The sequence below is a fragment of the Gadus chalcogrammus genome, chromosome 4, assembly GCF_026213295.1.
Source record: "Gadus chalcogrammus isolate NIFS_2021 chromosome 4, NIFS_Gcha_1.0, whole genome shotgun sequence".
NCBI classification, from domain to species: Eukaryota; Metazoa; Chordata; class Actinopteri; order Gadiformes; family Gadidae; genus Gadus; species Gadus chalcogrammus.
In genome coordinates, this window is record NC_079415.1 from 4,976,337 (window position 1) to 4,997,647 (window position 21,311).

The 21,311-nt window shown below is 48.5% G+C and overlaps 2 protein-coding genes across 2 annotated transcripts; both read right to left on the bottom strand.

The window, feature by feature from the left end:
* Positions 1 to 5,096: 5,096 nt before the first annotated feature.
* On the bottom strand, positions 5,097 to 11,540 carry asb13a.2 (ankyrin repeat and SOCS box containing 13a, tandem duplicate 2). The gene is made up of 6 exons (XM_056589299.1): positions 9,937 to 11,540; positions 9,015 to 9,202; positions 8,266 to 8,422; positions 7,826 to 7,960; positions 7,023 to 7,214; positions 5,097 to 6,590 (listed from the first exon to the last, which is right to left on the bottom strand). Exons 1-6 carry the CDS (start codon positions 9,965 to 9,967, stop codon positions 6,463 to 6,465), a joined length of 831 nt encoding a protein of 276 aa, XP_056445274.1. The 5' UTR covers positions 9,968 to 11,540; the 3' UTR covers positions 5,097 to 6,462.
* A 63-nt stretch (positions 11,541 to 11,603) lies between these two features.
* smo (smoothened, frizzled class receptor) lies at positions 11,604 to 21,141 on the bottom strand. The gene is given in 13 exon segments (XM_056589476.1): positions 11,604 to 12,184; positions 12,688 to 12,822; positions 13,388 to 13,536; positions 13,872 to 14,057; positions 14,464 to 14,572; positions 15,115 to 15,207; positions 15,616 to 15,739; positions 16,194 to 16,413; positions 17,039 to 17,211; positions 17,691 to 17,900; positions 18,497 to 18,679; positions 18,682 to 18,713; positions 20,234 to 21,141. Coding segments are annotated over 13 exon segments (2,469 nt in total). The 5' UTR covers positions 20,508 to 21,141.
* Positions 21,142 to 21,311: the final 170 nt, after the last annotated feature.

Consider the following 21,311-nt stretch of genomic DNA (forward strand, 5'->3'; position numbering starts at 1 on the left):
GGTGCGGCGGGGGGGGTTGTGTCTCCAATCAGTTTGGAGAGTCGTTCCCCTCCCCTGATCGATGGAAGCTTCCACTTAGACCCCCTTCAGCGAGACCGTCGCTGGCTTTGGACAACGATTAGCGAGGAAGACTTTAAAGATTAGGGCCCTTTAGAGGGAAACACTCAGGCTCTTGATTTGTCTGCGCTTCTCTCAGAACACAGATTCACCGACCAAGCTAGTCGGCAAAGGTTGACCAACAGTTTGTTTTGTGTTTCTTTTTTTGTATATTTAATTAAGGCGCTTGAAGTTGTCTAGTAAAATTCAATAAGATGTTTTTAAAAACGTCAAACTATTGTAAACGTTATCCTTAAAATAATTTGGAGAGGCAGCAACAATGTCATTTAAATAATAATTATTCAGAGCCGAAAGGGTGACTGGCGTGTAATGCACAATAACAACTTGTGCCCCTAGTTGTTTGTAGCTTGAACACTTGTCCTACAGCGCCCTCCGGTGGTCAGTGTGAGCACCTGGACGCTGCACCTTCCACATCAAACACACTGTATACATATTTTGTACCACATACATTCAGATACCTACTAAATTACATTTAATGGGTAGCCTATGGATGACTTAGATCACTACTACTTTGCAGTATGATCCGTTTTTATAGAAAACAAGTAGGTCAACAAGTTTAATACAATCCATCATATTTATAACGTATTTCCATTTACTTTATAATCAAGATGAATACCAAAGAATGCATCGTCTGGAGGGAGTCAAGCAACATGTTGATATAGCTTTGAGGAGGTTAATAAATCGAACATCTAACAGTTTTTCGCAACAATCGTATGATAACAGCACCTGATATAACCTCCACCTAACCCTTGCTTTAACAAGAGCTCTCTAAACAAGTCGGTCTTCTTCAAACAGGATTCCAGCGGGTCTGTAATAAAGCCAGCATCGCTCTTCCCACCTCCCCCGCATTCCTTCACTCCTCTTTCCAGCCCCCGGCCGGACAGAAACAACTCGTCTTGCTGCTGCTGGTTATTTTAAGCTTGTCAAGTACATTAGTCGCAGTCTTAGCAGGGGTAGGATGTTTAGATTCTGAGCCTTTTATGCCGATGGGCCATTCTTCCATGACAAGAGAATTCATTAGAATTTCAGTAAATAGCAACTGAAGTGCTTGCCTCCTAGACAAAATGTCTCCGTACTGTCTAACCCCACCCGCTCCTTACTGACCTGTCTCTGTACTGTCTAACCCCTACATGCTCCTTACTGACCTGTCTCTGTACTGTCTAACCCCTACCTGCTCCTTAATGACCTGTCTTTGTACTGTCTAGCCCCTACCTGCTCTTTAATGACCTGTCTCTGTACTGTCCAACCCCTACCTACTCCTTAATGACCTGTCTCTGTACTGTCTAACCCCTACCTGGTCCTTAATGACCTGTCTCTGTACTGTCCAACCCATACCTGCTCCTCAATGACCTGCCTCTGTACTGTCCAACCCCTACCTGCTCCTCAATGACTGATGACTGATCCCAATAGTCTCAACTGTTAAGAGCGTGACACGACTGAGCCTCATATGACAGCATCCTGTCTCTGAACCGTCATCTAACGGATGAACAGAGATAGTAGTCAAACTATTCTGAGAGAGAGATCAGGCATGTGCTGTTATGAAGAGACAAGGGTGGGATGTCATCATCAGTGTGTAAGACCCCCATCGCTTTCTAAAGGCCCTGGATTCAGGGAGAGGTCAAATAGGCTTCTGCAGGACAAACGTTCAAATGTTTGACGGATCCCACCCGGTCTTACAGTCTCGCGCCAGCGGTCTTACCGGAACGGCAGACGAGGACAAACGATGTGGAGCAGAGCCGTCGGGCCCATACCGTCCATCCTAGCGCCGCGCCATCACAAACAAACCCCGTTGCCAAGCTTCGGCTCCTGTTGCCGGGTAGACACCGGGATAAACCCGGACGTCTGCACAGCATCCCACCAGGGGCAGAGACCCATGACCCCACTCCGCGCCAATCAGAAGGCCCCGCTGGGTGGCTGTATCCTGGCTGTGGAGGACAACGCCGTCCATTAGCACTCCGTCCTGGCACACGATCAAATGAGGGAGTGATGGTGGAAGCAGGTATTAAATAAACTCCATGGATCCGAGGGTTCCCTCAGGACTATTTCTGTGTGTGTGTGGGGGGGGGGGGGGGGAGAGACGCAGCAGTAGTTCCATGGGCCCTTTCACAACAAGTCAGGCTCGCTGTGGTTACCACAACCTCCTGTGGCGATGTCACTTCACGGCCCGTACGTGTGACATGTGAACCTTAACAACCCTTCATTGCAGCCCTATCAGACCCGCTTTATTTGAGAGCAACTCCCAGGTTGAGCTGCTTATAACTGGGCATTTGATGACCACGTCCATGGTAGTGTCAACCCTAGTTTGGTATTCTAATTAACCAATACTAAATAAAAAAACTGGCTAGATGAACAAGTACATGTTAAACGTTTGGCTTTGCATTTTCCCCCACAACATTAACCCCGTGTTCTACCTCCCAGCTCCTCTTACTAACTGAAGCATACAAGTCTGAAATAATGAAGTCTGGGAACCAATCGATTGTCTGCTGGATTAATGCCTCAAATAGCAAACTGAAAGTCTAGACTCCTGACATTTTAGCACATTAAAAGTTAAGTACTTTACTGTAAAAGTGATTTGTAAACCATGGACAGGCTAGTGTCAAGGGTGTGTTAAAGGAAAATTATGAAAGCAACACTTCTGGGATTTGGGGCGTTGTATTCGGTCTCTGGTGCTCCCACACAAATAAACTTTGAAATAAAGTCTACAGGATTTTTTGAGTGAGACATGCATTTCTGAAGAACCCCGCCTACAGTTACCAAACGAGTGAGTCAGTTTCGGTTTTCAGTCTCCTAATAATAACCGAGGCACACAGCTTTTGGCTGTGATACTAGATATATATTATAAATACCTATACATAATATAGATAGCACTCCAGGAGGCCGCAAACGGCAACAATCACTTCTCCATGCTGTGGTTTACTCCGACAGCTCATTTTCATTACAGCTACAGACACCAGAAACGACGCCTTCTGAAGGGACTGAAACAGGGGAATAGCATTAAGAGAGACTTTATTTCCTAAAAGCTATTAGCAGCAAACAGCTTCTAAAACATGTTTTCTGGGACTCATACTATGTTTATTTGTTGGGAAAACACCATAAACACTGTCTCCTTTAAGTGTTTGCCAGTCTGTGTGTGTCCGTGAGTTTGTGCATGACCAAAGTAATGATGAAGACACACAGCTCTGCTAGATCAAGAAACCAACAAGGTGCTGGTAATTCTTACTTAGCATCCAACTTGAACTTAGACACTGAACAGAGTTCATTATGAACCATTTACCGGAATAAAAGCAAAACTACAACATAAAATCAGTAAATACAAAAAAAGTTTATTTATGAAGCAACAAGTGGTTGTCAGACTGGGCCGGTCAGTCCTAGATCAACTGGTCCATCTTCATGCTCCAGGATTGATGCAATCAGTTTAACACGGGAATACATTTGGACAACCCAATGTACACCACCATCACAGCAAAACATGCTGAAACATGGGCCGGACACTGAAAATACTTAACCCATTTCCCATCTTCAGAGAACAGCGCTGCTAATCCATGTGAATACCGCCTTCTTAGCTACCAACCCTTGTTCTAACCGCCCGTTGAGTGCAGAGCTGGGGTGAAGCTAGGACTCAATCTCTGTGGGACAGCCCTGCCAGTCTGGGGACCTGCATGCGGACCTGTCCTCCAGCCCAGGAGAGGCCTCAGGCGTAAAGAACCACCATCCGGAGAGGATTACTAATATGACTGGACATTGCTGGCATTCAAACGCCAAAAGTAAAGCAACAGCACCATCTGTGGTAAAACTCAAGTCATTGCATTTAGTAAATTTGCCGATGTGTTTTTTTTTTTCACATATTGCTTTGATTTGTTCTGCCTAGCTAGCACGTCTCTCAAATGTCGCAGGTGAGCAAGCACGAATCACAAGACTCTAAATGAATATTGTAACGGACACAAAATGTCAAACTGCTGCTCCATGCCAAAGTTTCTTACTGGGTTTGGACCAGAATATGATTGTAGGGGCAGAGTACTACATCATGTTAACATATTACCACAGCATACGGTTTCCAGGTTACACAGTGAACTAGTCTGATCAGGGGGGGCCCAAAGGGGGCCCCCCCATAGTCAAGTGAGTCAGTCGATGGACCTGTTAAAACAAAAACATTACTCAATAACATCAACTGTAAAATGTTTAGCATGTCAAGTTATTGACTGGATCGAACTGATAGATGTACTCATCTGAAACAGACAGCCGAACAAAATCTAACCGAGGCACACATAGCTTTTGGCTGTGATACTAGATATATATTATAAATACCTATACATAATATAGATAGCACTCCAGGAGGCCGCAAACGGCAACAATCACTAACGGACACAAAATGTCAAACTGCTGCTCCATGCCAAAGTTTCTTAACGTGTTTGGACCATAACATGATTGCAGGGGCTGAGTACTTTAACATAGTTACCACAGCATACGGTTTCCAGGTTACACAGTGAACTAGTCTGATCAGGGGGGGCCCAAAGGGGGCCCCCCCATAGTCAAGTGAGTCAGTCGGTGGACCTGTTAAAACAAAAACATTACTCAATAACATCAGCTGTAAAATGTTTAGCATGTCAAGTTATTGACTGGATCGAACTGATAGATGTGCTCATCTGAAACAGACAGCCGAACAAAATCTTCAATCAGCTCATTAAAGAACATTGGTTACTCACTGCGGTGGTCCTGTTGAAGCGCGCCATTGGTGGACGGAGATTGACGGCAGTTCGGACCGCATTGGTCGGTCCAACGCAAAAAATTAAGAAATCAACCATGTGCTCCTTGATATAGGAGGAGCGTGACTCAGTTGAAAACAATTAAGAGCTAATGAGAAGGAACGCTCTGTGATTGGCTGAGAACAGGGGCGATTCTAGGTTCTTCTGACTTTTGGGTTGGCTCAACCCCAGGGAGCCACAGCGGTATGTGAAGTATATAAAGTCCTGTCCAAGATTTTTTTATTCAACGACCTTTATTTTATTAGTTACTATGCTGTTGTATGTCTAAGCCAAAAGCTGGCAGTGTCAGCTAAATAATGCAGTTCTGAATCACTAAAGTGATGAAAGAAAAAATACTGTTTGGATGAAGGAATAATCAATGGATGTGAACTGTAATGACAAATTTGAGGGATATAAAATTTCCTTTGTGTAAGTTTCACTCAAAGATGACCATATTTCCCCCTTTTTTTTATTTACACAGTTACTGAAACACATTGGTACAACATGTACTAGATTAATAATATGAGAAACATACCACTATTGCGGGAGCAATAAACTACGTTGTCTCACTTTCAGGGACCCATACATTTTTATAAAACTTTTGATGCAAACAAATCTTGTTCTGATCCAAAAAAAAATTGTGCTAATTTTCAGTTAAAACAAAACCGCTGGCATTATTTTAATAGCTGTGGCTGTTTTCATTGCCATAACAACGTGAGCTAATCAAGTGCAACATGTCCTAGTCATTCCCACCCTAGGAAACAGATATTTTTTCGCACCCTCCCTCCAACGTTATCTTTTCGAATATTTTTTAATGTAACATAGAATTTCATTACAGCTTTTAAATTCCCAACCTGCCAAATATGTGAACCTGAGGTAAGGCCTACATGGGGCTGATTTGATGCCTAACCCTTAATCTAACATGATCAAATAAATATTAGCCAAGAATCACACACATTAAAAACAACAGTCAGTAATCAAACTGAAACTTCTAACTGTTCCTCGGCAGAACAGCCTACAATCAAGTCATACCGAACATTAACAACATGGCTGGAAAATATCATGAACATATAAAAGATATCAAATCATCTGATAAGATTATTTCACGTTGATAAATCCATTAGTTGCCACAGCGTACCTCAGCAAAGGATATTGACGGCTGTCTTAAAGAAAACATTTCATGTAAAGGTTTTCGTTTTTCAATTTAAGGTTTTCGTCTTAAAGAAAACCTTCCATGTGATTCATCATAAGCATAAGTCAATAAGCATTGACTTATTGACCAAGCAAGTCTTAACTATTACTAAAGATACTAATGTGTGTTCAAAAAGTGTTCAAAAATCAATATGGCACCTGAGTATTCAAGTATTCAACAAGAGTGTGGTATAACTAGCGGTATACATATATAATATATGCATATATATATATATATATACACACTGCATATCAATTTTAAGTTGTGTTGTCGTGCTTGTTGTCACTGTTTTGTGCGTTGAAACATGTCAACAAGAGTCCAGTCTCTGTGAGGATGAGGATCAGGTCCACCCTGATGGGGGTACACCCTGATGGGGGTCCCCCCAGGTCCGGGTCCGGGCAGCAGGAGGTGTCACTGGAAGCTGAGGTAGCCAATCAGGAGCTTGGGAATATCCAGTTGACCTATGACCTCCAGCGCGCGTGTTCCCAGCTTGTTCCTCACGGCCACTCGGCTCAGCTGCTGCAGAGCGAGAGGAGCCCCTGGAGAAACACACACACACACGCACGCACGCACGCACACACACACACAGACACACGCACAGACACACACGCACGCACGCACACACAGACACACACTCACGCACACACACACACACACACAGACACACGCACAGACACACACGCACGCACGCACACACACACACACGCACGCACAGAAACACACACACACACACACACAAAGGCGCGCACACAGTCACAGACACACACAAAGGCGCGCACACACTCACAGACACAGCCGCACACACACACGCAAATTGGAGCACACACTCACACATACACGCAAATGGACACACACACGCACACACACACACACACACACACACTTTAAGATGATTGATAGGAAAGTGATGCGGAGAGAGTGAGAGTGAGGAGAGAGTGACGCGGGCCGCAGCCTGTGTTAGGGGGTCTTACTCTCGTAGGCGCGGAGGCAGGCGGCGGCGGGGGAGTCGGGGGTGGTGTAGTCCACGGGCCGCCTCTCCCGTTGGTCGCGGGCGTAGATGTTGGCGCCGAACTCCACCAGCAGCTCCACCGTCTCCGCCCGCCGGGCCTTGGCGGCGTAGTGGAGAGGGGTCTCGTGGAGCCGGGACGCGTTCACGTTGGCTCCTGGAAACACACACACGCACACACACACGGGTACCACACGGGTACACACAGACACAGACAGTTGCACACACACACACACACACACACACACACACACCAACACACACACGGGCGTACACACACACGGGCATACACACACACAGACGGGTGCTCACACACACACACACACACACACACACCAACACACACACAGGCATACACACACACGCATGAACCCACACACACACACACACACACCAACACACACCAACACACACACGGGCATACACACATACACGCATGAACCCCCACACACACACATACACACACGCACACATACATGCACGGTCATACACATAGAAACTCACATCCACATGAATACACACATGTGTGCATACACACACACACGCGCGCACATACACACACACACACACACACACACACACTATACTGTCACCCTGAGGCCTTACTCTGAAACCAGTTTCACTTTGGTTTGATCAATGTGCAAACAAAAGGTAAACAAAAGGGGTTGGTTGTGTACTACTACCACATCCATAGTTTTATTTTGTTTACTCTGTTCTGTGCATAGTGTCCCGGTGTGGATCGGTGTCCGTCCGCCTGCACTCACTCACCGGCGTTCAGGAGCATCCTGACGCACGCTGTGTGCTGGTTGGCGCAGGCCACGTGCAGCGGCGTGCCGTGGTACAGGTCTGAGGCCTCCAGGCTGGCCCCCAGGGACAGCAGCAGCCGCACACACTCCACCTGCCCTGTAGGGGGGGGGGGGGGTCGGAGGTCAAACACTGGCGCCAGTCGCTTCACAGGAGCCAGATACGGAGAGGGTTTTGCTAAAACTGTTTTGTAATTTTGCCGTTTTGATCAAGTCCATCGTTGTCTTGGACACCGTCTTCGATAATATATAATATATAGAATATTCTCTGAAGGTTTCAAAAGATATTGGACATATTTCAAATGTATTCACTTTACTGGGCATTTACTAGGTATCGCATTCTATGAAGTCTCTCTCTCTCTCTCTCTCTCTCTCTCTCTCTCTCTCTCTCTCTCTCTCTCTCACCTCCCATGCAGGCCTCGTGGAGGGGGGAGGCGGTGCGTGAGGTGAGGGCGGGGTTGACCGTGGCCCCGTGGTCCAGCAGGAGCCTCACGCACTCCAGGCTGCCCGCCGAGCAGGCCTCGCACAGCGGGGTGCTGCCGTCCACGTTGCGGGCGTCCACCTGCACCCAGAGACCCCCAGCTGTGAGGGCGCGGTCACACTGGAGACCGGACCCTCACACTGGATCACACTCTGGATCCCCACCAGCTGTGAGGCCGCGGTCAAACTGATCCGGACCAAATCACGGACACTCCGTGTTCTATACTTGGGCGGCGTGGTCTCAGGAAGTAGAGCGGGCTGACTGGTAACCACAAGGTTGCTAGTTTGATCCCCGGCTCGTCCTAGCTGAGTTTCGAGGTGTCCCTTAGCAAGACACCTCCCCCAAACTGCTCCCGACGAGCTGGCTGTCGCCTTGCGTGGTCGACACCGCCATGGGTAAGTGCATGTGTATGAATTTGTGAATGTAATTTGAAAAGCACATTTCGTGATTAAACAATTTAATATTTGTCAAAACAGTAAGCCAAGCAAGCAGTAGTGAATATTGCAACAATGATAAAAAATGTTCCCCTTAGGATAAAGAACAACATATATATCAACAAATATCAATAGAAGTTGACGCATAAAAAATTGATGTGAGCCTAGGAAGGTTTCCCCACACGCTATCCACACTGTAATAAAGTGATCTGCGTAACACACGATGAACTTGGGCCCACCTGGGCTCCAGCATCCAGCAGCAGCCGGACACACTGGCTCTGGCCCCGGATGCAGGCCTCGTGGAGCGGGGTGATGGAGTCCACCGCCACGATGTTGACCGGAGCGCCGTCCGCGATCAGCTGCCTCAGCTGGTCCACGAGGCCCTGAGAGGCGGCCTTGTGGACCTCCGTCCGCTCCGCCCAGCTGCCTTCAAGCACAGCGACCGTTAACCATAAAGCGTCATGGCGCAATACCAAAGTCCCGTCATCACAAGTTACAACAATGTACAGAAGCGTCATTAATTGTGTTTTAAGAGTGAGAGTAATAAGGCCTCACTGTGACAGTGAGGTGCTTGGGTGTGTGTGTGTGTGTGTGTGTGTGTGTCTGTGTGTGTGTGTGTGTGTGTGTGTGTGTGTGTGTGTGTGTCTGCACACGTGTGTGTATTCATGCGTGTGTGTATTCTGTGTATGTTTGTGTGTGTATCCTTGTGTATGTGCGGTTGCATGCCTGTGCGTGTGTGTGTGTGTGTGTGTGTGTGTGTGTGTGTGTGTGTGTGTGTCTGTGTCTGTGTACGTGTGTGTGCTCTATCAAACAAGCAGCCAACTATAACTATTCGTTTTATAATCATCCATGAATCACATAATTCCTAAAGCATTAGGCAGCACTGTTGGTGGGCCAGTGGAGTACAGCCAGGGATAAGGTCACAAGAGCGACTGGAAATGAGGCAACTATGTCTGTTTTTGATACATTACTGCAACCATCGGTCGATTATGAAACCCATGTTAGGTAAATGTGGTGTCAACCTAATCGCTGCAGCCGCTCATGTGAAGCACGTGTCATCAACAGGCCTTAACAGGAGTCGGGTTTAAACGCACGAACACAAAGTGGGTCAGTGTCATATATAACGTTCACTTAGCCAAACATGCTCTGTCGAGTATTTACCTATATCCCCAAATACGTATGGGTCCTCCATATTTCCTCTTCTCCTCGATCAAAACGATGTTGTGACAGAGCAAGACAGCAGGCGGTGCATGTGGTAGAATGTAAACACTGTCCTTGTTTACAACGAATCAGCTGTCGTTCTTTAGGCCGTGCTGAATTCTGGGACATGTAGTCCACCAAGTGGTGCTATGAATTGCTGCCAAAAGTACTAATCTGGGGATAGGAATATTTCTGTATTTGTTAAATGATTGTCTACACTGCTACAAATGGTTTCATTTTATTAACAACGCTTATTCTACTTTGATGAGTAGGCCTACTGATTATTTTACTAGTCTTGAGAACTACAACTTCTGGTTTTAGTTTAAGATTAATATAACTTCTGTCTCTCCTACCACTGATCAGAATAACACATTCACCTCGCAAATAAAATCTCGACTTTTCCTTTATTGTGTAATAAAGCAATCAGACACAAACAAAATCCTAATGAAATGACAACGAACAGCTTATATACAAACATACAAATAAGAAATTGGTAGAACTTTGCTTTGCACTCCAAAGATATTCAAAGGCTAAAAAGTGATAAAGTAATACTTAAAAAAGATGATGAAACGAAGTGTCACAATGGGCGCACAACATGACACTTTTCTAAAACACTAAAAACACAAAAAACCAGGCTCACTTTGAATAATTAAAATAGCATTAGCAGAACAGAGATGGCGAAAATACTGCTGTAAATAACTTTAATATATACACACAACGTAAAAATGAGGAGTTATTTCATGAACTGATTGACAACCTTTACGATTGAACGAAAAACATGTGTATCGCGGATGCTGAACGTGTTAAATTGCACTCGGCAATAGCTTATACCAGTGAGGTTTCCCATGAGGAAGTCTATTCTAGCGTTGGATATGGCAGTACCGGACAGGCTAGCACCGAGGGGTATCGCTACGGGAGAGCGCATTTTAGTCCAGCGCTGGTGAGGTTCATCAAATTGGCAGCAAGAAATCTATTTGAACACGGATCGATTCACAAACCACCGTATAGTCGATCAAACACTTCAGTGACTGAAGCGCCGCAGCTGTACCGTAGACCTCCACGCGTGTCTCTCTTCTTCTACATAATCACTATTCTCAGTTCATCGGGGGATTGATATTCTCCGACGTTGGAGACTAACCTTTACTGAACACGTGGATACAAATCTGTCTGCGAACGTTTTGGAGGGGCTTGAAATTCGGGGCGTTAAGTGTGGAGGTGAATTATATAAAAATAATGAGACAATTTGGAAAATGGGCGGCAGAATAATTATGGCGGTTCGCTTCGTCCCCATAAACATATTAGCTGCCTTGTTGTTTATTCTGTCGCTGCAGAGTTATCTATGAAATTATTCAAGTGGGCACATGTAAAATATAAAAATATCTTTCTTTTCTTTTCATTATTTTATTTACATTTTTTCCTTTTATCCATCCCTTAAAAGAAACTAACATCATCTGGCTTCATCCCGTTCAGACCGGCCGTCCCTGGGAGGTTAAAGCAGCCAGCGCTTTAGTTCTTACTCCGCCTGACAGGGGCCCCAGACCCAGAGGCCCCTGAGCACCCCGAGACCCCTGAGACCCCAGAGCCCTCCTCACTAACGCCCGCCCCCCCCCACCCCCCCCACCCGCTCTTCAGAAGTCAGAGTCGGCGTCCATAAGCTCCGCCTCCATCAGATTGGTCCTAGAGTGGATGGGGCCCTGGCTCGGGACCACGCGCCGCCCCCCAGGGGCCGCCACCGCCCCCCCGGGGGGCCGCAGGGTCCGGCCGGGCTGCCACGGGGCCGGGGCCGCGAAGGGCCGACAGCGGGGCCCCCGCAGGCCCAGGTCCTCGGGGGCGTCGCTGAGCTCCTCCAGGGGCCCGGGCGGGCGGTAGGGCGGGTAGGGGTGGGAGGGCCGGAAGTCCGGGTAGGAGCCCGGCAGGAGGTCCTCGTCGTCCTGGCGACGGGGCCGGCGCTGGTCGGGCCGCGCCCGCAGGTCGGCCACCAGGCTGGGGTGGCGCGGGAGCTGGGGCAGGCGGGGCACCGCGCTGGGGCCGAACTCGCGGCGCCGGTACCCCTGGGGGTCGGCCCCCGCCTCCTCCAGGGGCCGAACCTCCTTCGGCCCCGCCCCCGCTCCCGCCCGCCGCTTCTTCTTCTTCTTCTTGCGCTTGATCATCTCGGGGGAGATCTCCGCCTCCACCATCCACAGCTGGTTCCGCTCGTCCGCCGGCGGGACTGGGTGGAGGGGGGGGGGGAGGGCGGGGGTTTAGTTACCACGACAACAGAGGCATAGCGGCAGGAAAGACAAGCCGACCAAACGACAAACCGACATACCAACCGACATAATGCGAACGGAGAAAGCAAAGTTAACAAGTCTAGTCAGTTCTATTTAAGAGGGACATTAAGGGACTACATAATAGGCTATGGGGGTCTTGTTTGTGTTCAGAAGTCATGCATTTTGGGCTGTGTGTTTTATAGGGATCAGGAGAATGTTTCTGTTTCGTTCCGTTTGCGTGTTCACTTTTCGTACCTTTTCGTACCTGCCCTTTGAGCAAGTAAGATCTATTATATCCTAGTGTGTTCGATTCTCACAGAGCACACAGACGCACAGAGAGGCAAAGAGAAAAGCGTATACGCGATGGCGGAGTTGACGAATAAATTTGTTGTCCTCCGCTGAGGGGGAGGGGCCTATCTTGTCTTCAACTTGCGTGTTAACAAGCGTGTGTGGCGTGTCCTACCGGGTGTTCCCGTGGGGGTCACGGAGATGTCCTGGGGCAAGATGGCGCCCCGTCTGGCCACCATCTTGGTGACGTGCTGGGCCCAGGCGGACGACATGTCATTGGACGGCTCGTTGAGGTCAAAGTTGATCCCAGCTGCAGACAGGAAGGAGGCAAAACAAGGAATACATAAACAAACGTTAATGATCTGAGCCGTCGTCTCTTCACCAATGAGCACGGATCAGATATGTTGCGCCACCTAGAACTAGTCGCTGAACAAGACTCGCTTGTTCAGAGTTCACCTGGTTTCTGCTTAGCCTCCTCTCTTACCCCCAAGCCCCCCTTCTCTCCTAAAAACACTACATTTACACACCTATTGTGTGTTGTACTTAGTGCTTGGCAGTTGTTTCTATGAACATCCTTACTGTACAGACAGCGATATATTGTTGTTTCTCTTTCTTCTGAGAAATGTACTTATTGGAAGTCACTTTGGATAAAAGCGTCTGCTAAATGGCCTAAATATTATGTAACTAGTCTATAGAAAAGATAATATTTTGATTCAGTTCCCAAACATTGCTAGCTCACAACGAGGCCTCCTGCGTTCTCTAAGGTGAGCCCGTTGGTTGGAGTGTGGCGCCCCCTGGTGGAGTTCTCTGCGGTAACACATAACGGTCAGCCCGTTAGTTTGAATGTGGCGCCCCCTGGAGGCAGCAGAACCCACCAACGGGCCCCTCGTGGGAGACTGTGTGCATGCTGAAGGACAGCTCCTTCTCGGGGTCTTTGTGGAGCTCCTTGCGCTTGGAGAAGGCCTTGGCGATCATGCGGCTCTTCTTGATCCTCTTGGGCTCGTCGTCGCTGCGGCCAATCACCCTGCGGCGCACGGGGAAACAAAATGGAGGCCATGTTTAGGATCACTCAGGTGTTGGGATTCTTTCAAAACCGGTCAACCGATTAGTTATGCTGTAGCGTCGTCAGACATTTTTTGCACCAGTTTTACACACACTTTAAATATTATTACATCATTATGAGGTTTTGAGAAAGAAACATTAATAAAATATATTTGCATTCATAAAGTGCATTTGAGGAAGGAACTTGAGACCACGCCCACAGAGACTCAAACCAGTCCCAGCCAGATCCCATCAAGCTTTTGACAGGTGGGGGAGGGGGGGCAGTAGGGGGGGGGGGTGTGGGGGAGGGTGTCTCACCTGCACCAGGTGCGTTTCCAGATGAGGATGGTGGCCTTGGTCCAGACCCAGGTGCTCATGGCGATGCCGGTGCCGAACATGGAGAACAGGTTGATCTTCTCCACCATCAGGCTGGGCCGGTTCTTGATGGTGCACTCTGGGATCGGCTTGTTGGTCTGAGAGGCGATGGTGACGTTGGCCTCGCAGCTGGAGCAACAAATGATTTATAACAATTGATGTTTTTGAAGAATTGTTGTTATTGTAATGTTATATTGTTAAAAATAATATTTCTATAATATTGTTGTTATGTTCAGATTATGTTTGAGGTTATATATCACATCTAAGGCCATGGAATTAAGGGATGTTCCGTTATGTATGGAGGGCTAGCGTGTGTTAGCTCTGCATTAGCTGTGTGGCTAGCCGCTTTAGCTGTGGATTACAATCTCAGCAATCAAAGTTTGGATTAATCGTAGCTTGAGGGCATAACTGTTATATATATTTATATATTATAAATATTAGAATCGTTTCTGATGTTATAATCCACTAAATAACAGGACGTGATTGGTGTCGTATGTTTGAGCGGTTAAATAAAGGTTTGAGGGTTTGAACTCACAGCACGTATTCCCTGAAGCTTCGCTCCCACTCGGCCTGGTTGAAGAAGTCGTAGAAGTGGCAGCCGAAGGTGATGAAGACGAAGCCGAAGGCCAGGAACCCGAATATCCCTGAGGAGGAAGGAGGGCACATCTCAGGGGTAAGAAACTACTGTGAGTGGATTAATGTTGGGGGAAAGGTGAACACATGAAGGTCTGAGCAGGGACCTCGGGATGCAGGGGTTAATCTGGGTGTTCCCAACTGCTGGGTCGCGAGCAAATTTGGGGTCGCCGATTTACATATTGGGGTCGGGGAGGTTGCAGAATAATGACATACAACTTTTTGATGATATGTTTTGGATAAAGAATAATAAAAATAATAGTTTTAAAAGTTAATCTGGATGTGTGTGGTGTGTGTAGAAATAGAAAATGGGACAACAAAGTTGGGAACAACTCTGTGAATCTCTTCTGACCCACAGGTCCCACTGGTCTGGGCTCTGTCTGCTGCTGTATCAGCAGTTGCTCAGCTCAAAGCCCAGATCTGTTCCCAGATCTGCTATTCTTGTATTTGTACTTGACCCGCCCTTTTTTTCCCACTGAAACTCTGCCCCTATTCTCCCTGCCAGTGTTTCGTCTCTAGAGGTCGTCTGGTGTGAGGGGGCGTCGGCACGTACCGAGTCTCAGCATCGTCTCGTTGATCTTACTGGCGGCCTTCTCGCTCAGCAGGCCCGGGTGGTTGCTCTTGATTGAGAACAAGGTCATGACCCCTGGAAGAAAGGTTGCGCTGTTACTTGATTTGGTAAACGGATTAACTCGAAGACATCGAGTTAATCAGTTTTTCTGTTTCTTTTGTAGAAAAGAAATAGAAAAAAGTTTTTGCATTTCGCGTGTCATATATGGACACTAAATGTCTTTGGTTTTCATCTCAAAGCAAGGGAATATCGTGTCCTAACATTCAAACAGGTCCCAACATTAGGGGAATTCACTTATCAGATGTATTTCAGGAGGGGAAGTGGACTTAAAGCCAAATATACAAAATAGCACAGTTGATTGTTTTACCCTCATCTGCCAACAGAACGCGATAGCCAGCACAAGTCAAACCAAGTGTGTTCTGTTCATATTTTTACTTGACGAAGCGAACCAGTACAGAACCAGTATAACCAGTCCCCGCTTACCTCGGATCAGGAAGTAGCCCCCGACGACCAGCACGACGCCGATGGGTGCGAGCACGAATCCGGCACGGTAGTGGTAGTTCTTATAGCCCACGAAGCAGATACCGCTGACAGAGTCCCCATCCACCTGCAGGCGGGGAACAAGAAGTGCTCCGCTTAACACATTTAATAAACACCCCAAACAGAGAGCATAGCGACCCCGATGAGGTGGTCTGGCTATCGCCACACCAAGCTCAATCGTAGATTGCACGTTGGTCTGGGGAGGCTGACGTCATTTCCTTCAGCACAAGAGGCCTCATAGTGATCTACCCCGCGGTTCAAGAATCACGGGACGGTCGATGGTATTATCATTATTCTAACCATTTTCGGTCTAAAGATGGCAGACCTCAGATAAAGCTCTGTGTAATAGTAGAGTAAAATAGAGTTAAAAAAATCAGAATGGAGTTCCATCTTCGTAGTTCTCCTGACCAAAGATCCTGAAACAACCGAGTTATGACGATTCTTATTACGACCAAGAGGACGCAATGATGCCCTCCCCATTGTCCAGGTGGTCTTCCCTTCTCCCAGGGGGTCCCTCCTACCTCGGCGATGGCCAGGATGGCGACGGTGAGGACGAAAGGCACGGACCAGGTGATCATGTGGAAGTAGGAGGTGCGCCCAGTCAGCGGCTGCTGGGTGGTGCCCAGTGCCTTGAAGGAGGTGTGCCAGGCGTAGGTGAGCATCACGAACCAGATCACTCCCGACATCAGCGAGTAGTACACGATGATGAAGATGGTGACGCAGGAGAGAGTCTCTGAGGAGCTGGAGGAGGTGAAGGAGGAGGAAGAGGAGGATGAGGAGGGGGGGAGGAGGGGAGGGGGAGAGGATGAGGAGGAGGGAGAGGATGAGGAGGAGAAGGAGAAGGAGGAGGAATAATTTGATTATAATACCCGCTAGAAAATCATATGGTGCATAGAGCGTGACACTTAACACAAATTTTTCGATGCCTCAGGACATTTGTTTTCATAGCCGGTTGATCCAGTTACCGAGTGTAAACTACTCCACCCTAGTCCTGATTCACCACTTCCACCCACTGCCAACCACATCTGAGTCTGTTCCGATGTAAACACTGGGACTCCGCCCCAGTACATTTACATTTAGGGCATTTAGCAGACGCTTTCATCCAAAGCGGCTCACAACGGTTCACACACACATTCACACACCCACGGCGGATTCAACCAGGCAAGGCGACAGCCAGCCTGTCGGGAGCAGTACGTTTTAGACGTCTCGCTCAGGGACACCTCGACACTCGTCTAGGAGGAGCCGGGGGATCGAACTAGCAACCTTCCGGTTCCCATCCAACCCGCTCTACTTCCTGAACTATGCGGACCCCCCAGACATCAGTAGATGCTCCGGAATAGCGCGAGTTATGACTCTTGTTTCTTACGAGGGTTCCCCGAGGCGCATGGTGTTGTCGCTCTTGCAGACGATCTCCTTGCGCGCGCCGTCCAGGAACTGGGCCAGCCAGCCGATGCTGCCCACGAAGAAGCAGGCGTTGATGTAGAACAGGATGACTGCCGGGTAGCGGTTGGAGTTCTTCCAGTCGGCCAGGAACGTCGCCTGGCGCGGCAGGGGGGAAAACACGGACGGTTGATTAGCGTCCCCTGCAAGTCCTTGACTGGTAGCGACGCAACTCAACGTTTACACAACTCGACGGTTAGACCGCTCCCTTGCAGTCAGACAACTCAACAGTTTGACAACTCAACTAAGCGGTCGATATTTTAAGTAGTTTGGCGAATGCATTCCCATTCAATGCATGAGCATTAGTGAAACATGAATTAAATCACTCTGCGGGTAAAACACAGAAGGGGAATCAATAACCCTGTAATAATAACAAGTAATAAGTAAATACATGTTAATGTTAATACCTGTTGGCGTGACTTAATGCTTATTGTTTCCTACTGATCCGTTTTTTAACACATCCTACTACAAACACTGATCAACCCGCTCTTTAACTCATCGTGGTGAACACTGTACATCACAGTACGCCAACAGCTTCCTGGCGGGGGCATTGTGGGAGTTGTAGTAGTGGCGCTCACCAGGGTGAAGAAGGTGCAGAGCATGGTGATGGAGCCGAAGTAGGCGATGTAGGCGTGCATGTCGGTGTGCTCCTCCTCGGTGAACAGGGGGTTGTCACACTGGATCCCGCACCCCTCCACGTCCTTGTACCAGCTGGAAACAATGTCCGTCTTCACCAGCGGAGCCTCGCACTGGCCGGACGTGTTGAACTTCAGCTTCTGCCCCTCGTTCTGAGGGGGGGCGGGGGGAGAAGGAGTTTTAACAACTGGAGCAGAATGAGCCTCTTTCTGTTGTGGTTCTCTGGTGGCCAGCATGAGTGTGTGCGTGTGTGGGACTCGGTCACCGAGTCTAGAGTGCAGGTGTGTGTGTTTGTAGGCATGGGTCTCTGAGTCTAGTGTGTGTAGCCTGGGTCTCTGAGTCCAGTGTGTGTAGCCTGGGTCTCTGAGTCTAGTGTGTGTATATGTAGGTCTCTGTTACCCCTTTGTAACACACAGTTTGAACAACCGTTATCACCTTGTAACACACAGTTTGAACAACCGTTATCACTTTATAACGCACAGTTTAAACAAACAAAAGACCTCGGATCAACACACAGGAGCAGCACCAATGAAACACGTCATCACGGAGACCGGATCAAGAAACAACGTCTTCACGACGAGGACCAATGAGAGACCGGATCATGAATCAACGTCCTCACGACGAGGACCAATGAGAGACCGGATCAAGAAACAACGTCCTCACGACGAGGACCAATGAGAGACCGGATCATGAAACAACGTCCTCAGGACGAGGACCAATGAGAGACCGGATCAGAAAGCAGCCGTACCGTGCAGCCAGCGGGGAACTTGTGGTTCTCCTCACACTTGAGGAAGTCGGGCCATCCCCTCTCCTGGTCCACGATGCTGCAGGGCCTCCGCGTGGCGAGGCAGACCGCCTGGCTGGGAAGCTCCACCAGGCCCTGCTCGCACTTGGGCATGTAGACGGCGCACAGCAGGGGCCGGATCACACCCACCCCGCCACCCACACGCAGCGAGGCGCGTTCCACGCCACGCCACCCCCTGGCCCGGGTACGGTGGGGGGGGGGGGGGGGGGGGGGGAGACAGCAGAACGACGTGAGCGATGATTATGATGCATACGATTCATGCAGCACGTTTCTAGATAAATGGTGAATGGACTTTTTATATCGCATTTATATCGCGCTTTTACCCAAAGCGCTTTTACAATACTGCCTCCGATTCACCCGTTCGTACACACGTTCACACACCGACGGCGGCGTCAGCCACGCAAGATCGTCGGGAGCGGTTGGGGTGAGGTGCCTTGCTCAGGGACACCTCCCCACTCGGCCGAGCGACATTGCGTTGACTGGCGTGAACACAAGAAACACAACAAAATCATTCAATAAGAATGTATGTTAGTGAGAAGATGGAAGGAGGAAGGGGAGAGAAGGCAAGGGGGGGATGTGGGGAGAGGGATCTTAGAAAGGTGGGTTTTGAGGGTCTGTTCAGGGAGCGGATTCGTTCCTTAAGGTGCTGGGTAAGAGCCGTGAGTCTCTTTGGGTTTCAGTTGGAAACACGTTGCATTCTCACAGCGTGTTGGTGAGTGGAAAGTTCAGTGGCTCGAACCCTGGTCATTTTGTCATTGGGACGCTCTCTCGCTCTCTCTCTCTCTGTCTCTGTCTCTGTCTCTCTCTCTCTCTCTCTCTCTCTCTCTCTCTCTTAGAAAGTTGTTAAATGTGTGTAACGTGTGAAGAAAGTGTGTTCAAGGCCATATATATATTTTGAAGTTCCCTTTAAGTTCTCCTGCCAAATCAGGGCTTGGCTTGACCTTTAACCTGGGGTGAGGGATCCTTGCTAGTGGTATGGCTAATGTGGGAGCTAGCCTGATGTGGACTCACTGGAGGGGTTCATCGTCAACAAGAGATGATGCGTGTCTAAACAACACACACAGACCTCCATTGGACCACTGAGCAGACTCTCAAACCTCGACTAGACGCTGTTTAGTTAAGACAATTCGCTCTGATCTTTAACTTTCTCTGGACACGCACCAGAGGGTCAGTTGGTTGCATCCAGGACAACAATGTGTGTGTTTATAATCAGTAAAGTGTGCTTATGTTTACAATGGTGACTCTCCTCTCTCCCTCACACGCTATCTCCTCATCGACTCGATGACACCACTTCTTCCTGAAGGACTCTTCCGGATGGGAAACCGGGGGAGATCTGATGGTTTATGACCCTGGCGACATCCTCATCATCATTGACGATGATTGCATCCGCTTCCTAAAGACTAATTTAAATAATTGGCATCCAATTTACAGTTTACGTTATGTGACATTATAACGTGTAGGTAATCATGACTTGTTATGCAAGTAGGCCTATACTGCAATTATTTTTATTAATGAGAGATGCATGGGATGATTTATAAGGCCTGCTGGGCCTACTTATTTAAACATGAAGATGCGCTTGTGGTTGTGGGGTCTACAATGCACAGGTTTAGTATCATTTTTGGACCGGGTTTCAAATCTATATTTGCCCTCGATCGGAGAGCAACAACTTTTCCACTGGAGGCTTACCGGACCACATGGTCAGCTTCTCGAAGGCTTCCTCTTGGGTCGTAGAGTCTTCGGCCAGGATGAGCGACGTGTGCGTGTAGGGTAGGGCCGACCCCAGGCATGTGTTGTACCTCAGGACCTCACAGGTCGTCGTCTTCTTGCAGGGGTCGTTCAATACCGTCACGTTTGGAGACAAAACGGCGTGAGAGGAGCCTAGGAGGGAGGCGGCCAGGGCGCACATCACCATTCCGAGCACTGCAACAATGGGGCTGCTGCCCTGGGAGGACATCTTGGGGGTTTCGGACCTGCAACTTTGCACCCCGAGAAAAAAATGACTTATTCTAGTGTTTTGTTATTCCAGCGCTGTAGGTCCTGTAAGGGATGGCGTCTTCTTCGGTCTCCAGATGTAATCCCAGATTTGATCCCAGGTCCCGCATTGTAAATAACTATTATCACGGATTCTTCGGAGCTCTGACGCGGTATCCAACTCTTCTTTTCTCACCCTAAGATCCTCGGAAACGGATTCATGGTCGGAGCCCGAGTATGTTCTACAGAAACACTACATTAAACATCAAACCCAAAAAGAAACGGTCGCTTTACGCAGTAATTCCACCGTTTGGAAGTTTTTTCTTTCCCTGCGCGTAAAAAGAAATCAGGCCGAGAAAAGTTGGAGGTTCGCCCTCCCCCACGTCGAAGGAGCGGACTGGAAAAGCTCAGACTGGGTGTAATATGACCCCCGCACCACCACCCACTTCCCAGCAGTACAAACTTTCCAGGAGGAATCCGAGCGATCCCGCATCGCTGCGGGGCTCCAGAGTCCAGACGCGCTGTTCGAGATGCGGGATAAAGTTTGGATTGAAGAGCGTTTAAGTAGTATTGTGTCTCAGCCTGGTTGAGTGTCTGTCCGGTGCCTCACTGGTATGTTGGCCTACTGGTGGTGGTGGTGGTGGGGGTGGTGGTGAGGGGGGGAGAGGGATCCATCCCATCCCCCTCTCCGGGGGAAGAATGTGTGAATACCAAAACAATATCTAAGCCCACAGTTCAGGACCAGAAGGAAACTCACCTCACATTATTTCACTTCTGATATGCCGGG